Source organism: Lipotes vexillifer, unplaced genomic scaffold (assembly GCF_000442215.2).
Source record: "Lipotes vexillifer unplaced genomic scaffold, Lipotes_vexillifer_v1.1 scaffold496, whole genome shotgun sequence".
Classification (NCBI taxonomy): Eukaryota; Metazoa; Chordata; class Mammalia; order Artiodactyla; family Lipotidae; genus Lipotes; species Lipotes vexillifer.
The window spans coordinates 6216942-6239209 of NW_006786690.1; the positions used below are offsets into that span (position 1 = coordinate 6216942).

The window sequence follows — 22268 nt, forward strand, 5'->3', positions numbered from 1 at the left end:
ACCATTTTTTCATGTGCTTAATGGACATTTATTTATCTTCTTTGGTAAATGTCTATTCAGATCCTTGGTCTATTTTTAAAATTGAGCTATTTGTTTTATTATTGAGTTGTGAGTTATATAACTAGATACAAATTCCTTATCAGATACACGATTTGCAAATATTTTCTCCTAAACCCGTGCTTTCACTTTCTTAATGGTGCCTTTTGAAGCACAAGTGTTTAATTTTGATGAAGTCCAGTTTATCATTTTTTTTAATTGCTTGTATTATTGGTGACATATCTAATAAATTATTGCCTAGCTTAAGATCAGGAAGATTTACTCCTATTTTTCTTTTAAGAGTTTTATGGCTTTAGCTCTTACATTTAGGTCTGTGATACATTTTAAGTTGTTTTGTTTATGGTGTGAGGTAGGGGTTATAAATTCATGTTTTTGCATGTGGACATCCAATTGTCCCAAAACCATTAATGAAAAGACTGTCCCTTTCTCACTGAATTGCCTTGGTACCTTTATCAAAACTTAATTGACCATGAGTGTAAGGGTTTATTTCTGGATTCAGTTCTGTTCCATTGATCTGTATGTGAATCCTCATGCCATGATCATGCTGTCTTGATGATTGTAGCTTTGTAGTAAGTTTTGAAGTTGGGGAATATAAGTCCTCGACTTTTTCTTTTTCAAAATTATTTTGACTATTCTGGATCTTATGCATTTCCGTATGAATTTTAGGATTCACTTGTCAATTTTCACAAAAAAATCCAGCTAGGATTTTGGTAGAGATTGCATTGAACCTATAGATCAATTTGGGAAGAATCACTGTCTTTACAATGTTGAGTTTTCCTATCCATGGACATTCACTGTCTCTTCATTTATTTAGATCTTTAACTTCTCTCAGCAGTGTTTTGTAGTTTTCAGTGTACAGTTCTTATATTTCTTTTGTTAAATTTATTCCTAAATATTTTACTCTTTTTCCATGCTATTGTGAATGGAATTTTCTTATTTTCATTTTCAGATTGCTCATTGCTAGCCTATAGAAATACAGTTGGTTTGTCTTTTGATCTTGTATCCTGTGACTTGCTGAACTCATTTATTAGTTCTAGAGTGTTTTTTTCTATAAATTTTTTTTTTAACTTTTATTTTTGACTGCTTTGTGGCTTCATTGCTGCATGCGGGCTTTCTCTAGTTATGGTGAGCGGGGGCTACTCCTGTTTGTGGTGCACGGGCTTCTCATTGGGGTGGCTTCTCTTGTTGTGGAGCATGGGCTCTAGGCACACGGGCTTCGGTAGTTGTGGTGCACGGGCTTAGTTGCTCCATGGCATGTGGGATCCTCCTGGATCAGGGCTCGAACCCGTGTCCCCTGCATTAGCAGGCAGATTCTTAACCACTGCGCCACCAAGGAAGCCCAGTTCTAGAGTTTTTTTGTGGGTTCCTTGGGATTTTGGGGTGGATTCCCTAGGATTTTCTACATATAGGATAATGTCATCTGCAAATAGACCATTTTACTTCCTCCTTTCCAATCTGGATGTCTTTTTTTTTTTTTTTTTTTTCCTCCATGCCCAATTGCACTGGATAGAACCTCCAGTGCAATGATGAGAGTAGATGTCTTCATCTTTTTACCCATCTTAAAGGGAAAACATTCATTCTTTCACCGTTAAAACTGTGGGGTTTTCATAGATGCCTATTATCAGATTGAGAAAGTTCTCTTCTGTTACTGGTTTGTTGGAACTTTATTATGAATGGCTCTTGGATTTGTCAAATGCTTTTTCTAAAACTCTTGAGGTGATCATTTGGCTTTTGTCCTTTATTCTTTTAATATGATATTACATTAATTGGTTTTGTGGTATTAAAGTATGTTAAAGGTGCCATGTGGAACCTGAAACCTTATCAGTGAACTCGTTGTACTCTGTTACCTTAAAATCCTTTGGTCTGTCTTGAACTTTGAGTGTATCTTTTAACCATAATTTTATCACTTGGTCATTTGAAGAATAGTAGTTCATTGAATTATGCAGTTTTTAAAATATTAGCACATTTCATCAAACAGTAACAAAAATCATATTCATTAATATCACCCACTGATCTCATCAGAACAACGTTTAAGTATTGGGAAATTATTGTGCTCATGATGGTAGATACAAGTTTTCCACAATTTAAATTTTCTCTTGAAAAGTTGTACTTATCATTGGCAACAAATACTCTTAGTTGTTTTCCTTGATATGACGGGCTCACTTAATTCATTTTCAAGAAGAGGACTACCAGATACCCAAGTCTGATTAACCATAGTTTATCTGTTAACTGTTCCTTCAAATAAAAAGGATATTCCATGAAAAATGCAGCTAATTCAGCTCACAACTCAATCACTAGGTGCTTTTCCTTGAGACTATCACCATCCCTCCAGATGCAGCTGACATGCTTTATAAATTCTTCTCACTTTGCCCCATCAAAAGTATCAAAAAGACATGCATTGGAGTTGAGAGTTAATAAAATCATTTTTATATCAAGGACATTCCTAAGTGAAACTGGGTTTTTTTTCTTTCTTTCTTTCTTTTAACCATAAGCATATAGCAGTAAAGAATGCAGTAACTACTGGTACATTTCTGTGCCTCCACAGGTAGCAGCGGTTTTACCCATCATTGTTTTTCCACTATTAGTGCAAATGTCATCACAATGAAAAAGGCAAATCACATCTTAGTATTATTATGAAAATAGTTTTAACCTTGCAGATCCTCTGAAGGGATCTCGGGAACCCCAGGGGGTTTGTGGACCTTTCTTTTGAGACTCACTATTGTAGACCATACCTCAGTTTGTCCTTTAACCTTTTTGCTTATTGGTGTTAACCTTTGTTCCCCAGCCTTTTGTCCTTGAAGTATGTTATATAATTTTCTTTTGTATGATACCCTAAATATTTATCAAACTTTTCCTTTGCCATTTTTCTTACAAGATTAAAAAGGCTATTTATTATTTTTATAAATACTCCGTTTTTCAGATTCAGAAAAAAGCAAGTATTCTCAAAAGTGTTAATTTATTGGGGTCATAACAAGTTAAGCTCCTTATTGGAGTAGAGCTGTCACTCTCTTTAGGTTAGGTTGGCTTTTGCTATTTTCAGTTGGATGGAGGGGTGGATAGAAGGAGAAAATATCCCTAGGAGGGTTGGGACTCCTCAGTTAGGTTGAATACCTGAAGAGTGGGAAGAGAAAGTCCCTAACCTGACAATTTATTGTAAAACATATCTGTGCTAATGCAGGAACTCCGACCCACCTGGTGCAGAGGAGTCTTGTCTTGACCTGCTTTGGGAGAGTGTTGTCTTGATGCTTTTCTCTTCCTCCTTGGAAAACAGCTGAAGAAATCAGGGGAGAAGCCCCTGCTTGGTGGAAGCCTGATGGAATATGCAATCTTGTCTGCAATTGCTGCCATGAATGAGCCGAAGACCTGCTCCACCACTGCTCTGAAGAAGTATGTCCTGGAGAACCACCCAGGGACCAATTCTAACTATCAAAGTAAGACTCAGAGTTGAGCACATTTAACGGGGATCCAGGGGATTGTCTTGTGAAGGGATCCCTAGAGATCATGCTGTTAATGATAAAGCACTAACTACTGACTGAAAACCAAGAGGAAACAACTTCACAAACTTCATTATTTACAAAAAAAGAATCAAGACTTATCCTTGATTTACAGTGTCTGCTGAGGATCAGAATTTGATTTTACTTTGCTCTAAAGATTTTTCTGATATTTATTTTTATTATAATAGAGACAAATTTCTAGGTTCGAAACACCTCTCGAGTATAGTATCTTTTCACCTACTTCTGAATGTTTACCAGAACATCTAATATCACCCTGAAACCAAGCCACTGTTTTAAAATACTTACCACTTAGGTTATTTCTTATTGACTTAAGCCCTAAACAGAAAATACTTTTTTTCAGTAAAGTATATTTACCCTGTCAGGTGGTGATTTGAGATTAGAAACCTTGCCTTAGCAGCATTATCACATACAGATTAGTGAAAGTGTATATTTTCTCAGTGAACTATGAGAGTAGGCACAATGATGTAGGGTGAGGAATATGAAAATTAAGTAACAGAAAATACAAACTAGAATATATTGTTTTAGATGAAAAGCTAATTTTGAAGTCTTTTTTTTTTTAATAAATTTATTTATTTTTGGCTGCATTGGGTCTTCATTGCTGCACGCAGGCTTTCTCTAGTTGCAGCGAGCAGGGGCTGCTCTTGGTTGCGGTGCGTGGGCTTCTCATTGCGGTGACTTCTCTCGTTGCGGGGCATGGGCTCTAAGCACGCGGGCTTCAGTAGTTGTGGCTCGTGGGCTCTAGACCACAGGCTCAGTAGTTGTGGTGTTGTGGTGCACGGGCTTAGTTGCTCCACGGCATGTGGGATCTTCCCGGACCAGGACTCAAACCTGTGTCTCCTGCATTGGAAGGTGGATTCTTAACCACTGCGGCACCAGGGAAGCCCTCGTATGGCTGTTTTTTCTCTTTCTTTACTTAAGATATATACTGTGTTTAATTGTGCGTATTGACCTTGTAGATTATTCTGTGGTTTTCTCTTTTGACCAAGTGTTATAAGAGAAGATGAATTTGGTTATTAACCTTTTCAGTGTCACTAATAAAGTGGCAGCTATTTATTTGGACACTGAATCACTATAAAATGTATTTTTATATGAAAGATGAGAACTGGTGAGGCCTTTGGGAGCCATGATATTGTTTTGTTACTGTTTGCTGATTCTTGAGAAATTGGTTTTCTCTTTATAGATATCCTTCTAAGTGCTTATCAGTACTTACAGGCACTCAGTAGATGTTCGAATGAATAGAAATGAGAGATTGAGTTTTAAGTTGGCTATTAACCATTTATGTACGACTGTAGGGCAAGTCATTAGCCACCCTTGGCTTCTATTCCACTTTCTGTGCAATGAGGAATTTGACACAATGGTCTGTAAAGTCTCTTCCCATTATAATTTAACTCTTTCCAAATTTATGGACACTTAAGAATAATCTAGTGAATTAGTTAAAAATCTCTATGACCACAAGGGATTCACTTAGCACATGTCAGGACAATAAATTGATGTATAACTGATTGTGGTTGAGGGAATTATCAAATCTGAATAAATAAGTACTTTCTTCATTTCTGAATTTATTATTCAGTGCATTTGCTGAAGAAAACCCTACAGAGATGCGAAAAGAATGGGTGGATGGAACAGATCTCTGGTAAAGGATTCAGTGGCACCTTCCAGCTCTGTTTTCCCTATTACCCCAGGTAAGCACCTAGCCCATAATGTGAAGTGTTGGTCATTGCAAATTTAAAATCTGACTCCAGAGTACAGGTTTGGCTTAACTTATTTTGCCCTTATTATTGTTATACTGAACTGAATATACTTGAAAATAAAGACTACTTAAGGCAGTATTGTTTTAGAGCTGAAGGTCTTCATGTAAGAACAGGGGGATTGGGGCTATCCTGCTGGGACTTACTGTTAGGCGCATGTTCCTGAAATCAAGCGTTGAATTTTCATTGAGATTCTTGGCCAGTCATTTAGATGTTCATTCCTTCTAGTAAAGAATAAAGTACACGGTAATGACAGGAAGATTATTAGAGGATTATATATGTTTTAATGGTCCAGCACCAAGTACGGAGAGCACTGGCTACTTCTAAGAATTCTAATCTGCCTCTTCATACTATAGAGACAAGGCTATTTATTTGAAAACTTGTCTCTTATACATATTTATTCATTTAACCAAAAAAATGTATTGAGCACCTCCTATGGACCAAGCATTTTTCTGTGTACCCGTGCTTTCATCTTCTTACACTTTCGTTTCTAATAAAGTGCCATGACATGTACCACTAAAACCTATTTCAGCAGTATAGTGTAGCTTTCTTACATTGTTCTTTGTGCATAAACATAAGTGTTACTTGATTGAATGTATATTATTGGAGTTTTTCAAATGTTTAAATATTCTTAAAATCATGCATGTACAGTGTTATAATTTAAGGACTTATTAATCAGTGGGATCAAGTTTTCTACCATCAAGGACAAAGAAAATTTAGAATATCCTTACTGAGTTTCTCAAAAACTTTGAAGAGATTCAGGCTTTATGACACTTTTGAGGTCTTTTGCCAGTATCATAAAGGCAAAAAATATATACTGCTGTGTAGGCTGTTCACCGCTGTATAGACCATTCACTGCTATATATTCAGTGGCTGATAACAGTGCCAAACACATGTCAGGAGCTTAAATAATTGTTTACTAAATAAATGATGGAAGTATCAGTTTTATTAAATGGAGGGAGGAAGGGAATGAGGTGTGGTCTGGGACTTTTATAGATTTGTCATAACTTCATATGTTTGTTCAAAGTAGGTTAAATTGTACCTGATATTTGTAACCTAACTTGACGTAATTGGGGAGGATGGGAGGAAGTGGGTTATGTCCAGGGAAGAGCATACCTAGGTTCACATTCTTTTCCTTGTCCTGATGGGACTTCTCTTTACCTAACTTTTTGTTTTCTTACTAGCCCAGGAGTTCTGTTTCCAAAGAAAGAGCCAGATGATTCTAAAGATGAGGATGAAGATGAAGATGAGTCATCAGAGGAGGACTCTGAGGATGAAGAGCCACCACCTAAGAGAAGGTGGGGACGTGTGGAAAACCCTTCTTAGACCTGAAGGTGACAGCACTAGGAGAGGCTGTGAAAAGTGTGTTAACAGTTCAGGATCCTTCTCAGATTCTTTGTGTCACATTTGAATTTGTCTTGTTCTTCAGCATTTAGAAGCTCTAAACTTGTGAAACACTGTGAATATGTAATAACTCTTTGGTCAAACCTGTGTGTGTGTGTGTGTGTCCATAGTTTGGTTATTTGAAGAAAAAGAATTCCATATTTTTCTAGGAAAAACATGGAATTATGTGTAGACTTCAGGAATTGGTTGAGTTTTTATACAATTTTAGTAAAGCCTTTAGGTAAAAAGTAATAACCCACATTCCTCTTCTTAACCTAGGTGACTTCTACCTTTGCTATTTCTTTTTTGGCAAAGTATCTGGTCATCCTGGTGAAGTGAATCTCTCAAGTACTAAGTAATTGCCTTTGCTCTTTGGTTCTCACAGGTTGCAGAAGAAAACCCCAGCCAAGTCGCCAGGGAAGGCTGCATCCATGAAGCAGAGAGGGTCCAAGCCTGCACCTAAAGTCCCAGCTGCCCAGCGAGGGAAAGCTAGGCCCCTGCCCAAGAAAGCCCCTCCTAAGGCCAAAACTCCTGCCAAGAAAGCCAGACCCTCACCCCCAGTCATCAAAAAACCTAGTGGTAGCTCTTCAAAGAAGCCTGCAGCCAGTGTGAGAAAGGAAGTGAAATTGCCTGGCAAGGGCAAATCCACCATGAAGAAATCTTTCAAAGCAAAAAAGTAAATTTTATAGGAAAAAAGGGTATCATGATGAAATTCAGAATCTTATTTTCTAAGGTCAGTGTGCATTTGTTTTAGTTCGATGCTTTTAAAATTACATTTTTTTCCTCCCCTATGAACATTATGGGGAGGGAATATAAATAAACCAGTTTAGCCATTTGTTAGCTTTAGGTGCTCTTCTTGGTGCCTGCCCCCCCCCCCCGCACCCTCCCTCCCAGTCATTTTAATTTCTGCGATAATTCTGGACTTCCTGAACTGTATAATCTATACTTGTCCTTTTTTCTCCCCCCACCCCAATCCTCTTTCTTTTTTTATGGTCAGCTTTGGCTTTCTTTTTTTTGTTTTTCTTCCAGTTTTATCTAAACAGTTGCGAAGATTTTTATATTTGTTAGAAAGCATCAAGAATGGGATGCTAGTTAGGTGCTGGAAGTAAAAAGGAGGCAGTATAGCACTGACTGAATCATAACGCCTCCTGCCTGGAGACTTCAGTTATAGCTATAATAACTAATCTTATTTATAAAACCACTCCACTAGCCCCTTCTCTCCAACTGTAAACACAGAGATGTCTTAGCTTTGGGAATAGGCCAAAAACATTATGATCTCATTCAATTCTGAAGATGCACGACTCCTTTGGGCCCCTTTTCCCATTGATCAATTTCTAGGTATTTTTCATTGGCCCCTGGGCATTGCATTCCCTCAATAGCAAGCACAAGATCTCTCCACCACTTGTTTTTTGACTGAAGGGGAAATGTAGGAACATACTGAATTTGTGATTTCTGGTGTCACCTGTGTTACCAAAAATCAAAACATATAAAACCTTCTTGATCAAATGTTTAAATATATTTTTTAATATTTGGAGCATAAGTTGTCACTTCCTCTTTGCCTTTTTTATAAGGAAATATTGGAGAGTTACACCATTACTAGTGTAGAATTGTTAAGTGGAAAAACATACAATTTGCTAAAATAAACTGGGTTTTTTCCCCTCCTTTCTTTCCATAGCACTTTTGATAACAAGCACGTGGCTTCCTTTTTGAGTTACTTAAAAAGAGAAAAGAAAAAACAAATGAAGCCCGACTACCTAACCCTTTCTTATTTGTATTTGTTTTAGTATTGTGAAGTTGTGTTAAATAGCACTAGCTTTCTAAGAAATATTGATTTCTGGTTATCATTTATCTCCCCTGTGGCACTTGACATTTTAATTGTCTTAAACTTTTTGGTGTACATCTTCTGGCCCCTTGAGTGCTGCCAGAGGCGAAAGATGTTTGTTTAATTCATTCCATTTGCATTGTCTCCTGGGATCCCATCTGCAGCCTGAAGTGTGGCTGGGAATTGGACTTGAGAAGATTGGCTTGAATTAGATCCATAATCTAATGTGTGATCCCATCATGAGTTTATTGGAATTTGTGTTGCATGTAAGGCAATCTTTCCTGTTGTAAATCTTCCTTTTTTTATGTACATATATTTTGAAAAATATGAATAAACATGAAATTTTAAAAGCTGCTGAACTGTAGCTTATATTTAAAAGTTTCCAGTATCCTGGAAGTAGCTTTTCCTTATCCCCTGAAGTAGCTATAAGTGTTACACTTACTTTGAGTCTTTTCCACTCCCCTCCTTGCGTTAGCCACCGTCCATTTTCTGTTTAAATACAAGCTCCAGTTTATTTGCTTTTTGAATTTTTAAATGGATGGTAAATGTTTCTGACTACATTGAACCTGATTATTTAATGCATAAGAGATTTTTAAAAATCATTTTGTATTAAGGTCCTTGTTTTCAAGATCATAAATTCCAGTTTTTCATGACTAATGTCTACACATGTCCTTGGACTAGAAAAATACAGCACTGCAAAAGAATTGATAAACCCTAGAGACCTAATTCTAAAAGTAATTCTAATTTTCTGTTATGCCATTTAGCAGGTAATAATTCTTAGTCGTACAGTTGTTAGGAACCTGTGCTAAGAATACTCTTCTGGAATCAAAAGTGGCAGGATTTTGGTTGGTTTCTGTGTTTTATGATATTGTTTTATTTTAAAAAGAAGGCCGGAACAGTCACCTGGTGGCTATGTTGTATATCAGGTACTCCACCATAGAGTGAGACACTTAGATCATTTAAGGTCCCTTCCTACACTGACACTCTGTTAAATTCACAGAATTCAGGTAAGGACAAAACTGTCCTTGCTTTCAGCATGGGAAAAGACAAGAGGGCCATTGCACTCTTCCAGGGAAAATCCCCAGCTTGTCAAAGACATGCACCTCCCTGACGTTGAAGCAAAAAGATGTTTGGGTTATTTCCCTTCCAGCCGTTCTCAAGGAGCAGAACATAATTTTTACTTCCATGTTACTTTACAGAAAGGAAAACAGCAAACCCAAGAGATAACTCAGCAATTCTTTGTGTGGATCAGTGGCTTCAGTACTCTCTGTTAGTGGCTTTTAGTGAGCTCAGCTACAGTGTTTCATATGTCCTTAAACCACCTACAAACTGCCTTTGATAAATGAATCACAAAGTGCTGGGAGAGAGATTGTTGGCTTCTTAAAGCTCAAATGAGAAAGAAGAGATATACCATTGCAGGAAGGGTGGAGTCCTTTCCTTAGTAATGTGACAAAAGCATTCAACACAGAAATCTATCCTAACCATCCACGCAGATTTAACTAAAGGAGGCCTGGTCCAGTCATGTCTATTGTCTATAACTAACAGGAAAATTACTTGGAAACAAGAGCTAGGTAATATACTAATACCTTTGATGTTTTTTCCATTGTTGCTCTTTTATAAAATTTTGTCAGCCCCAGGATAGGCTTGCTAACCTATCCTTACACCTACTTTATTTTTTTTTTTAATTTTTTAAAAAATTTATTTACTTTTGGCTGCTTTGGGTCTTCGTTGCTGCGCACGGGCTTTCTCTAGTTGTGGTGAGCAGGGGCTACTCTTCATTGTGTTGTGCGGGCTTCTCATTGCAGTGGCTTCTCGTTGCGGAGCATGGGCTCTAGGCGCACAGGCTTCAGTAGTTGTGGCACGTGGGCTCAGTAGTTGTGGCTCGCAGGCTCTAGAGCACAGGCTCAGTAGTTGTGGTGTACAGGCTTAGTTGCTCCGCGGCATGTGGGATCTTCCCGGACCAGGGATCGAACCCTTGTCCCCTGCATTGGCAGGTGGATTATTAACCACTGTGCCACCAGGGAAGTCCCCTTATACCTACTTTAAAGAACCTAAGAAGTTATTTGTGCTCAGGCCGAGATTCCCTTGCCATCCTGATTTGTCAGGAGAAAGAGGTTAAGCCAGCCTTACACGTGAACTGCTGTACTCAGCCAGCTAAAAGAAACCTTAATCCAAAAATTTAGGATTATAGTTGAAGTTTCTCATCTTTGGAACCTGATAAATCACAGTTCTTTGGGTTAAGTAAAAGTTCTAATCTTATCCATGAAGAGAAAGTCTATTCTTAATTGGCTAAAGACCGTTATTAAACTGTTTCCCCCAGTCAGAGGTTCTGACTGACATTACTTTCCAGCGTGTAGAGTTGCTTTGCATTTTTGTGGTAAAACAGATGGTCACTCAGTTCTGCAGAGCTGAAGCTGAAGAGCTAGAACTGTTGAAGCTCTTGGCTTAGAAACTCCTTGATGAACACGTGCTTGGAAGCCAGGAGAGATGCTAAACGGCATCCTTCAGCTGCGCTGAGTTTTCCTTTTTTAAGAAACTAATCTCTACCATCTTTATTACTGTATTCTTTATATAATTTCCACAAGATTCTTAACTTTGAAGGCTTTATTTTTTCTGTTGGAGTAATTTTCTACCTTTATTTAAATTCATTAGCTTAGTTTTAAGCGCTTCTAATTTGTTTTGTCAACAACAGGTATGTCAAAGGAGGTTTCTAAAGGTATGTTCCCAAGCTGTTTTCCTCAAACATTGCAACTCGTGGGACTTCCATGGCGGTCCAGTCGTTAAGACTCCGTGCTTCCTCTACAAGGGCGCAGGTTCGATCCCTGGTCTGGGAACTAAGATCCCACATGCCTGCAGCTCAGCCCCCCCAACACACACACACAAATTGCAACTCTTGATATTGTATGTAGAATTACACCATTTGCTGTTAAATCTTTGTTTATTAGAGAAGAGTTCTTTCTCTAGGGGGCCTTGAATGTTTGACAAAGCGTAGTTATTAGTTTGACTTATTACTTAAATAATAATAGTGACAATAATAGCTAACAGTAAATGAATTTTTTCTATGTGACAGGCTCTGTACATACATTAACCTTGTTTAACCCTAGTAATCCTATGAAATGGTCATTGTTTATTATTCCCATTTTACAGAAGGGAAAACAGGCACAGAGTGAGGCTGAGAAACTTGCCTCAGGACACAGTAAGTGGCAAAGACAGAATTAAACCCAGGCACTCTGAATGCAGAGCCATCTCTAGCTGCTCTGCTCCATTGTCTCCCCTTGACAATTTTTCAAGCTTCTGAATTCTCCCTTTATCTTACAGCACAATGACTCTATGTTCTATTCATGGAAAAGAAAGGATTTAAGAGTGCAGAGGATTTGGAAATGAGATTAAATTATTAAATTTGCTAATTAGGAGTCACTGTGACTTTTAAAGTTTGGTAAGAACTATTAAAATTAGATCTTGGATTACTGGAGAATGTTAGCTAGGCTGCCCTAAGGTAGTCTTTTGTTTGTTTTTCTTTTAGGACACTATGCAGGCACTTGATCACTCTCAAATCCTAGCCATGGGACACTCTGGTTTCCTCACAATTTACTTATTCCAGGCAAATTCTTTGAGTTCACAGGATGCTGATAGTTGTGAGCACTTTCCCTCCAGGGGTCACAGCTTCTATCAGAACTTTATGTTGCTAAGTGAGCAGCGCTCTTACCCTTTATAGACTGTAAACTTGCATTCCATGAGGCCTACCAAGAGAAATTCCAGAACAGGGAGTGTCTGACAACTGAATTTTTTGTATGTAATACCGGCTTAGTAATCATGAACTGGAATATTAGAAATCCTTGCCCTTGATTCTGAAAGAAACCTTAGTCATCCGGTCTCTCCTACCATCTCTGTCTGCTTTGTTTGCCCAATTCCAACAGATAATTCTTTTTCCTAAAACCCAGAGTTGCACAACATCCTTGCTCATCCATTTTACTGTTTAAGAACTTTTACTCTGATGAAATTCTTCTCATGTCAAACCTAAATCCTTACGTTGTAACTTAAATTCGCTGGTATGTAGAATAAGACATTTTCACTAATTCCAAATTGGGATTGACTCCTGGTTAGAGTATATGACTCAGCCCAGCATACTAATAACATCTTTAGCTGTGGTCTTGCACAGTGGTCTTTGGGAGCTGTATCACTTACCAGCTATGTGACCTTGGCTAAGACAATCTCCCTGAGCCTTGATTTCCTCATCTGTAAAATAAAGGGGCTCAAATCCACAGTTCTTGGGGTGTTTTTTGTTTTTTTTTTTTTGGTACGCGGGCCTCTCACTGTTGTGGCCTCTCCCGTTGCAGAGCACAGGCTCCAGACGCACAGGCTCAGCGGCCGTGGCTCCAGGCCCAGCAGCTCTGCGGCATGTGGGATCTTCCCGGACCGGGGCACGAACCCGTGTCCCCTGCATCGGCAGGCAGACTCTCAACCACTGCGCCACCAGGGACGCCTGGGTTTTTTTTAGAATAGCCATCCAAAGGCGATATGAGATGATCAGGTTATCAAAGAAAGACTGAACCATGTTCACTGAGGTTACTAAGGCATTTTAGAATTTTAGGAAAGACTTTTTAAATGAGACAGAACATCCAATCTCACAAGAATTTGGTTTTGTTGTTTCAACTACCATTCATTGTAGTTTCATGTTGTTAGGCACTTTAATCACACTATCTCAAATCCTCACAAATATATTCTCAAAAGTATGTGATATTGGACTTCCCTGGTGGTGCAGAGGTTAAGAATCCACCTGCCAATGCAGGGGACATGGGGTTCGAGCCCTGGTCCAGGAAGATCCCACATGCCGCAGAGCACCTAAGCCCATGCACCACAAATACTGAGCCTGCGCTCTAGAGCCTGTGAGCCACAACTACTGAGTCCGTGTGCCACAGCTACTGAAGCCCACATGTCTAGAGCCCGTCCTCCAACAAGAGAAGCCACCGCAATGAGAAGCCCGCACACCGCAACGAAGAGTAGCCCCCGCTCGCCACAACTAGAGAAAGCCCGTACGAAGACCCAATGCAGCCAAAAATAAAAATAGATAAATTTATTTTTTAAAGTGTATGTGAAATTATCCCCAATTTTCAGAAGCAAATTTTGCTAATTTCCCCCCAATTAAACATGTAGTAAGTGGTGGAGTTAGACATAAACCAAGGCATGGCAGACTCGACCAATTACCTTGCTGCCCCACCTTCCTTAGCGGGTTTATACACTGAGAGCTCAGGTAGGAAGATGTCTGGCAACAAGTTACAAGAGGGACAGACCATAGATGAATGGGCAGTGGTTAACAGAATTTTGTTTTTTGCGGTACGTGGGCCTCTCACTGCTGCGACCTCTCCCGTTGCGGAGCACAGGCTCCGGACGCGCAGGCTCAGCAGCCATGGCTCACGGGCCCAGCCGCTCCGCGGCATGTGGGATTTTCCCAGACTGGGGCATGAACCCGTGTCCCCTGCATCGGCAGGCAGACTCCCAACCACTGTGCCACCAGGGAAGCCCTAACAGAATTTTTTTCTTCCAGTTAGCAGATTTTTAAACCACTAGGAGCTTACTTGTTAAAAGATGAGCAGGGAGGCTCTACAGGTGATCCCCAGGGAGTGCCCGTTCCCTCTTCTCCAAGAGCACTGCCCTAACCGTGACTGAGAGGGTGGGTGGAGGTGCCTGCATTCTGTGCCCCTTTGGAACTAAGACTGAAACTTCAGGCAAGCCACAGAACCTTCTGGTTCTCAACTGGAAACGAGAGAGAGTTGAACTAGATTAGGTAACATTTCTCTGACCCTGTAATCTCCACACTTCCTGCCACCCAGAAAACACTGGAAAGAGAGAGGATCTAGCTGTAGAATGTTGTGGTCTGGTCTGCTTTGTGAATGAATGAAAAGGAATCTTATTTTAATCACTGTATTTGTCTCCTTGGCCCATAACAAAATACCACAGACCAGGGCGCTTGAACAACAGCAATTTATTTTCTCAGTTCTGGAGTCTAGAAGTCCAAGATAAAGGTGTCAGTAGGGTTAGCGCCTTTCGAGGGCAGAGGGAAGGATCTGCTCCCGGCCTCTCGCCTTGGCTTGTGGTTGGCTGTCTTCTCCCTGCAGGCACATTATCTTCCTTCTGTGTGTCTGTGTCCAAATTTCCTCTTCTTATAAGCATACCAGTCATATAGAATCAGTGCCCACCCTAATAACCTCATTTTAATGTAATTACCTCTCTACAGACCCTATCTCTAAATACAGTCATGCTCTGAGGTACTAGGTGTTAGGACTCCAACATATTAATTTGGGGAGAAAGGACACAATTCAGCCCATAACATATCTTAGAATTAAAAAAAAAAAATTCTGTTCTAGGTCACTTACTTGAGGGGGTGTGCAAGACATTGGGGGGAGGGGCGTAAGTTGCAGGGATGGCCATTAGGACGCACCCAAGGGAAGGAAACCATGGTGCTCAAGGTTGAAAGTAGCTACCGACATGGGAAGGTATTGCTGAGGAAACGTGCGCTGTAAAAGCCAGATGCGTATGGGATGCTGTGCTGAGGCCTGTTCCAAGCTCACCATCTTGGCTCCAGTTTCAGTCCTCTTGTTGGAGACGGGCTTGGAAAGGATGTGATGTTACTTCCCACTCACATTCATCAGCTGGCAACTCCAGTACCAGATTCTGGGGTTTCTAGTGAAAAGGGAAGATTGTGATAGCAAGATCACACCTGTATGGTTTAGTCACTGTCACTGACTCATCAGGAAATGCCATGACAGGGCCATGCGCCCTCACCTGTTCAGGGATCACGACCCTACCACCGTAGCTTGCCTTGTTATTCCTTCCCCTGCTTAATAGAGATGATTTCTGTGGTCTTCCAGCAAAAGTGAGTCATTAATCCAGTGGTTGAGGTTCTATACCTGATGGCTCCCAAGAGTTGTCAGGAATGTAGGATGAGATATGTGGGGGCAGATAATGATGCAGTGGTGGCCATTTCATGCTGCAGCCCTTAGCAGAACTAGCCTGTCTCACCCAGGAGACGGCTGACTCCCACTGAAGTTTGTTTCCCTTGGTGCAGACCTCTGAGCTTGTACATCTATTGTACATTTACTAAGGCTACATGCGTGGTAGAAGCGGAGTTTCTGTGCTTTTGGTGGAATTAGGTCCACTGAGTTTGGTAACCTGGGCTCAGACGGGTGGTTACATTACTCTGGTACACAAATAAAAATGAAGAAATGAACTTCAAATGTATAAATCCATTTGGTTTTGAAACATCATATTCCTGAGTGAGTGTATTGGTGAAGACCAATAAGAGGATCGATCCTTGGTGGTCACAAAGTCAGGAGTCAATGTCACGTACATTTTCCACACGTGTGTCTTCCCAGGTCTGGTTTTGGTGGTGTTCTGTTGTAAATTTCTGTATCCCGGGGGATCTAGCACAGTGCCTGCCACTCAGATCTTCACCCTCTGTCCCTTTCTCCTGAGAAAGATTTAGAAGGCAAGATTCTCCCTCTGGTTTTAATGGTTTCACCATCTGAATTTAATTCCTTGGTCCTTTTTCATTTTGACCCGAAACAAATTCCTGTTGCTATTTTTAAAATTATAGGCATCAGGATGAATTGTGTGCCTCAGGAATTCATTAGAGCCAGTAGTTAATTCTGTTGTGGCTTGTGTTGTTTTCTCCGAAGAGTCTCAAAATGGGGACTGTGGTCTAGTAATTGGCAAGTCCTCTATTTAAAATGTACATGCTTTTTAGGAAAGCTAGTAAGATTTAACCCTTCATCCTTTGTGTACCCTGAGTTTCATAAATTGGGATTTTCGGAAAGCAGGACCAAGTTGTAAATCAATCAATCCTTCTCATCAATGGACTCAGGGTTGTCCCATGGGCTCAGTAAAGGGTTTTCCAGAGCACCTGGCATGCGAACTAGACAAACACTTGCCATTCAATAATGTATAAAAGAAACTCAAGAAAAACAGCAAAGTCTAACAGCAGCTAATATCCACTGGGCACTTCACTTACCGTGGGTCAGGCACTGTGCCAAGCACTTTGCCCACACTAACTCGTGGGAACCCTTACGTCCCTATGATTCAGGTGTTAGTAACGCTTCCAGATGAGGCGCTGGAGGATTAAAGTGATTAAGGTGCTTGCCCAACGTCCCACACCTAGTCAGAGGAAGTGTCCAGATTTGGGACCAAGCCTCGAATCATTACACCTCACTGCGGCCTTGGAACGGCATCCAGGTGCTCTGGGGAGACAAAGCGATGCCCCGCAGGCCAGCATGGCTCACACCTGCCTCCTTCCCCACTCCCCTGAGGCCCTCGGACCTCTGCTGTGCCCGCCTACCTCTGTCAGGGTGCCCACCTGTGGGGGTGCAGCCTGTGCCGCCCCTGTGCCCCGGCTTTCCTGCCGTGTGGCAATGCTGGTGTTTCCTCTGCAGAATTCAGGTGTCCTACCCGCCAAAGGCCGGACTGAATAGGGCTTGCTGTTTATTTTTTGGCACCTACAAGGTTCTGGGCCCTTTGGGAACAAAAGCGCTCTCCATCTCCAAGCTGTGGCTGACACCCTGGGCTGGATTTGCTCACCAGTTTTCCCCCATCTCAGTGGATTTCCGTGTAACCCGAGGGACATGGTCACGGCCCCGTGCAGTGATAAGTGATAACGTTTGTGCGGAGATTTCTCGAGCGGGCTGGGCAGGCTCAGTTAACTCCCTTACAAGAAAGGCCCAGAACGGCCGGCGGGAAGAGGGCGAGGAAAGGGATGCGCCACATCCCCACCCCTCTGGGGCTGAGGGAAGGAAGGGAGAGACTGGCCGAGTTCCCCAGAGGCCGGACCCTGCGCGCATTCATTCACTCATCAAGATGACAATCCCTGAAGGCCTCCTGTGGGCCAGGCTGTCCTGCGCACTGGGGATGGAGGCCCTTCTGGCCGAGGCTGCTCGCACTCTAGTAAGAGGAGTAGGATGACGGGCAGGAGTGGCGAGGGCTCTTCAGGAGGTGGAGGAGTCACTGGTTGTCAGGGAAGCTTCTCGGAGGAATAGCTGCCGCAGCCACCGCCGACAGGACGAAGAGGAGCTAGCTAGGGGGCGGGAGGGGAAAGACTCCGGGGGGAGGGGAAAGACTCCCCGGGAGGAGGGAACCTTCGGCGAGGCCCGAGGCACTCAGATCCCCCACCCGGGAAGAGACGCCCTCGGCGGGAGAGAGCCGCCCCTCCCTCCCTTTAAGGCGGAGCGCCCGGGTGCGAGACGTCGGGGGCGGTGCCAGGGCCCCTCGCGGCCGCTGATTGGACGGCGCGGCCGAGCGGAGCCGCCCCGCGGGCGCCGATTGGGTGGGCGAGGGCCGAGGTGACCTGGGCGCTGGTTCCCGCGGCCACGTGGGGGGCGCGCTGGGAGGGGGGGCGCTGGGAAGGAGGTGGCAGGGGAGGGGCGGGCTCCCGGGTGGGCGGTGGAGACGCTCGGGGCTGCGCGGGGGTCGCAGCGCTGAGCTGCAGGACGGGACTTGAGACGCGGCGGCCGCGGTGAGTGAGCGCCGGTGAGCCGGGCGGGGGCTGGGACTGGCTGACCAGCGGGAGCGGGACTCGGTCCCCAGGCGCGGAGATGGGGGAAGTTCTCGGATGGGGAGAAGCACCTCTGTCCCTTCCCTATCACCGTCATCATCCATCACCTCCACCATCACCATCCGTCACTTCCACCGCCCCTCCGCCAGCGTCCTGCCTCGCTCGCCCCTCCGTCGGTCCGAGGACTTTCTCCGTCCCGGGCCGGCCGGGGACTGTCAGCTGAAAGCCCTGGCAGCGCTCCCCAGGAATAAATACCCACGCTGTGGAGCGCTCCGTACCGCCTGGGCGCTTACCGCGTATGTGGTTTGGCCCCAGTTAATCCTGAAAACAGCACTTTCCGCTTAATGTCGTCTGTACGGAGAGACCGCCCTGCACTGATAGCACCGCCTTCCCCACCCCACACGCACACACATCTCGTATCTTCTTCACCCTGCTGTATTTTCCTCCAGGTAACTTAAGCCCCCTGAAATATTTGGGCTTTTAAAAAATTTATTTATTTTATTTATTTATTTTTTTTGCCTGCGTGGGGTCTTTGTTTCTGTGCGCGGGCTTTCTTCTCTCGTTGCGGTGAGCAGGGGCTACTCTTCCTTGCGGTGCGCAGACTTCTCATTGCGGTGGCTTCTCTAGGCGCGCGGGCTTCAGTAGTTGTGGCACTTGGGCTCAGTAGTTGTGGCTCGCGGGCTCTAGAGCGCAGGCTCAGTAGCTGTGGTGCACTGGCTGTTGCTCTGTGGCATGTGGAATCTTCCCGGACCAGTGCTCGAACCCGTGTCCCCTGCATTGGCAGGCGGATTCTTAACCACTGTGGCACCAGGGAAGCCCCTCCTGAAATGTTGATTTCTAGTACCGTCCCCCCAACCCAGCTTGGGTGCTCTGTGAGGGCTGGGACTTTGTTTTGTTCACCTGGCACATAGCGCTTGGAAATATTCTCAGCAGAAACAGATAGATGAACAACTCCAGGAGGCAGCTGCTATTACTATCCCACTTTATGGTTGAGGAAATGGAGTCTGAGAGGTTGTGACTTGTTGGTTACATCAGCCAACCTTGTGGGACCCCACAGTCCACGATCTTGACCCTAGGCTGCATGGTTCAATCTCTTCCACCCTGTGGTCCAGGCAGGTAGGGATGGCACCAGGGGTTGTACTGGGGGCAGGGGGCTCTTCTGTGCTGCTGAGCCAAAGCCAGTGGAGGTGAGGCAGGTGACTGGAATGGCCCTGGCAGCCCCAGACCATCTGGCCCAGGAGGCAGTCGGAGAGAGAAAGCAGCTGTTTTGCTGATCAGATCCACCCCCAACACCGGAGGTGTTCCGGGCCACTGCCGCTGCTTCCTTGACTCACCTGCCCCTGCAGAGGCTGGGACCCACCAAACTCCAAAGGTGGACACCCTGCTCACTTGGGGGAGGGCGCTGCCATGGCCTTGGGAAAGAGCCCCAGAGACCCAGGCTTGCTTCCGAGCTCCCCCGTATGCTGTGTGACCTTGGGCAAGTGACTTCATCTCCTGAGCCACCATGTGCTAAGCACAGAGTCTGCAGGCTGAGTGGTCTCCCATGATGCTGGAAGGTGGGCCCTCCTTATGACAATCATTCAGCTACAGTGCAGTGAAGCAGAGGGCCTCTGTCCGTGACCCTTAAGGTAGTCAACTCATCCAGTTCCCTGTCTCTAAGCAGGGCCACCCGGAAAACCTCAGAGGAGCAAGAGAAGGGCCCCAGTCTCATTTCAAATGTGTCCGCTTAGGAAGGTTCTGGCCCAGAGCCAGGCTCCTGTGCAAAACCTCAGAAAAACAGGTCTGATCCAAAGGGATAAGTGGGTGTCTGTGCCTGGAACAGGTAAGCGGGTCTGTTTCCAGGGTTAGGGTGAGCCTGCACCCTCCCTGGTCCCCTGGGCAGCCCCCAACTTGAGGACTGGGGCTGAAATGCACTGCACCTCTCAGGCTTGGGGGGAAGAAACTTCCAGTTTTCTGGGGTGGGTGGGGGAAGGATCAGGTGATGGGGGGTGAGGGGTGACCTATAAGAGGGCCAGTGGCCTCCCCACCCACACCCCACAGCCTGCACCCTGGGGTGTTCCCAAGGAAGCTGTGGCTCTGGATCTGGAGGGAGGAGGCTGTTCACAGCCTTAGACACAGCTGTCCTGGCCTGTGTGTGTGCCATAGCCCTCATGGTTCCTTTCCGTCTTAACACTCTTAGCATCTGAGGGGCTGTGTCAGCAGCGCAGGCAGCATGTGAAATGTGCTCGCCATCTCTCCCTCCTCCCATCTCTCCTTTGTCTATATTTCTACTGTCTTTCTTCCCACTCCTCTGTTCCCACTTCTGTTGGCTGCCTTTTCTCCTGGGTTCCTTCACTCTCTCCCTTTTGCCCCGTTTGGTTTTTAGTCTTTGCCTCCTCTGTCCCGCCTGCACCCACCCTCTCCCCCCCACCGCCCCACCCACGGGTTCGGGGCATCCCAGCCCAGGATGTGATTATGAAGTTGAAAGGCGAGTTCCCTGGAAGCCCCATCTCCATACCCAGAACCGAGGCCACGTAGCTCTTGTGCCAGTTACACACCTAACTTGCCGTATTTAAACATAAAATGACAGTAGGTAATGGACATGATGTGAAAAATAATTAGGATCAAAAAGCAAAGAGGTGGCCAGGAGGGCGGAACCAGGAAGTCTTCAAAGGGACCATGCAGCCTTTATTTGCTGGCTCTTCCCTTACTGGCTGCTCACTGGATGTGGTCAATTGCTGCTGGTGCCCCCACCTGGCCTGAGCCTGGGGTTGAAGGTCAGGGGCAGGCTGAGGTAGGGGCCGTTCCTGGGCCCTCGGCGCTGAATCAGCTCCAAAGCACCCAAACCCTCCTTCTCCAGGACTCCTGCAGGTGCGAGAGCACACCTGGGATGCACCCATTTCCTGCCCAGCGCCCTGTCTGACCCTGCTTTCTCCTGGCAGGAATCATGGCCCCCAGGCAGGCCCCCTCCCCTCCTGGACCGGGTGGTCTCTTCTCAGGTGTGGCCTGGTACAAGGAGGGCACTGAAAGTGGTCAGACCTCGCTGTCCTCCCAAGCTCCTGCCTGACCATCAGGTTTGGGGGTTCCCCATCCCTCGTGAGACTGTACTTGTTGATCACAGCTCCGAGCCTGGCAGGCATCGTGCTGGGTTCTGTGCCTCCATTCAATTCTCATTGACTCCTCATGTTATCCCAGGTTTGGGGACAAGGAAATGGAGGCTCAGAGAGGTGAGGCAGCTTGCCCAAGGTCGCACAGGATTTGGACCCAGGTCTCTCTGATCCCAAGTGCAGTGATTACAAGTAGCCTGGTGAGATGGAGCCCGCCAGGATGGGGGATGGAGGTGGGGGGTCTGAGTTGGCCCCAGGGAAGCCTGAGGGAGCTGAGTCCCTGGGACCTAGGCAGAGGCATTCAGCCATTCTGTCTGTGATTGCGTTTATTCCACATTCACTGAGCACCAGCTGTGGTCTGAGCTCTGACGGGGAGTAAGTGCTCTCCCTGCCCTTGAGGACGGTCTAGAAGGCAGCTTTCCTCCTCTTCCCCCCCGTTGGATCTGGGAGAGGGGCCCCAGGAAAGACCAGAGCCTGGGGTGGGCTGGGGCAGGGCTCCTCAGCACCCCTGGGACAATTGTCCACCCTCCCTACCCCCTGCCTCAGCATCAGTGTCCGGTCTGGTTGGGGTGGGGTCTTCTGGCAGGGGCTGGAGTCAGGCTGGGCGGAAGGAGCCAGGGCCCCGTGATGCAGCCTCGGCCATCCAGTGCCCCCTGCCCCTGTGGACTCCAGAGCTCCTGTCCTGGAACCTGCTGTGCTCCCCACTGCCCACAGGGCAGAGCCCCAGTGTGACATTTAAGGCCGATCGATCCCAACCTGGCTGCTGCTCTGCTAAGTTCTACCTCAGGGCCCCAGCTGCCTTCACTCCTCCGTGCCTTTGCAGACTCTGTCCTCACCACTGTCACATCCCTCCTCTTGGGTGCTGCCTTCTCAGGCTGTCCCCCTCCCCTGGCGCTTTGCACAAGCTGGTTACATGTCTGCACCCCCTTCCTCCAGCTCTTTCCTGAAGCTCACTCCTCAGCGAGGCCTTCTCGGCTGTAGTCAACCCCAGCCTGCCCTTCATTTCCTCCTCTCTGCTTTATCACCATCTAGCATATTCCATATCTTACTTATTATTTAGTTTACTGTCGGCTCCGTGAGGGCAGGCAGGGAGTTTGTCATTTGGGTCAGGGCCGT

The 22268-nt window shown here is 45.0% G+C and overlaps 1 protein-coding gene across 1 annotated transcript in view; it reads left to right on the forward strand.

Annotated features, from left to right (window-relative positions):
- HP1BP3 (heterochromatin protein 1 binding protein 3) overlaps nucleotides 1-8875 on the forward strand; it is a 34919-nt gene extending 26044 nt beyond the window's left edge. The window contains exons 10-13 of the mRNA XM_007459223.1: nucleotides 3329-3488; nucleotides 5143-5254; nucleotides 6505-6618; nucleotides 7089-8875. Of these exons, the coding sequence (XP_007459285.1) occupies nucleotides 3329-3488; nucleotides 5143-5254; nucleotides 6505-6618; nucleotides 7089-7383 (681 nt within the window). The 3' untranslated portion in view covers nucleotides 7384-8875. The remainder of the gene's footprint in view (nucleotides 1-3328; nucleotides 3489-5142; nucleotides 5255-6504; nucleotides 6619-7088) is intronic.
- The last annotated feature ends 13393 nt before the right edge of the window (nucleotides 8876-22268 follow it).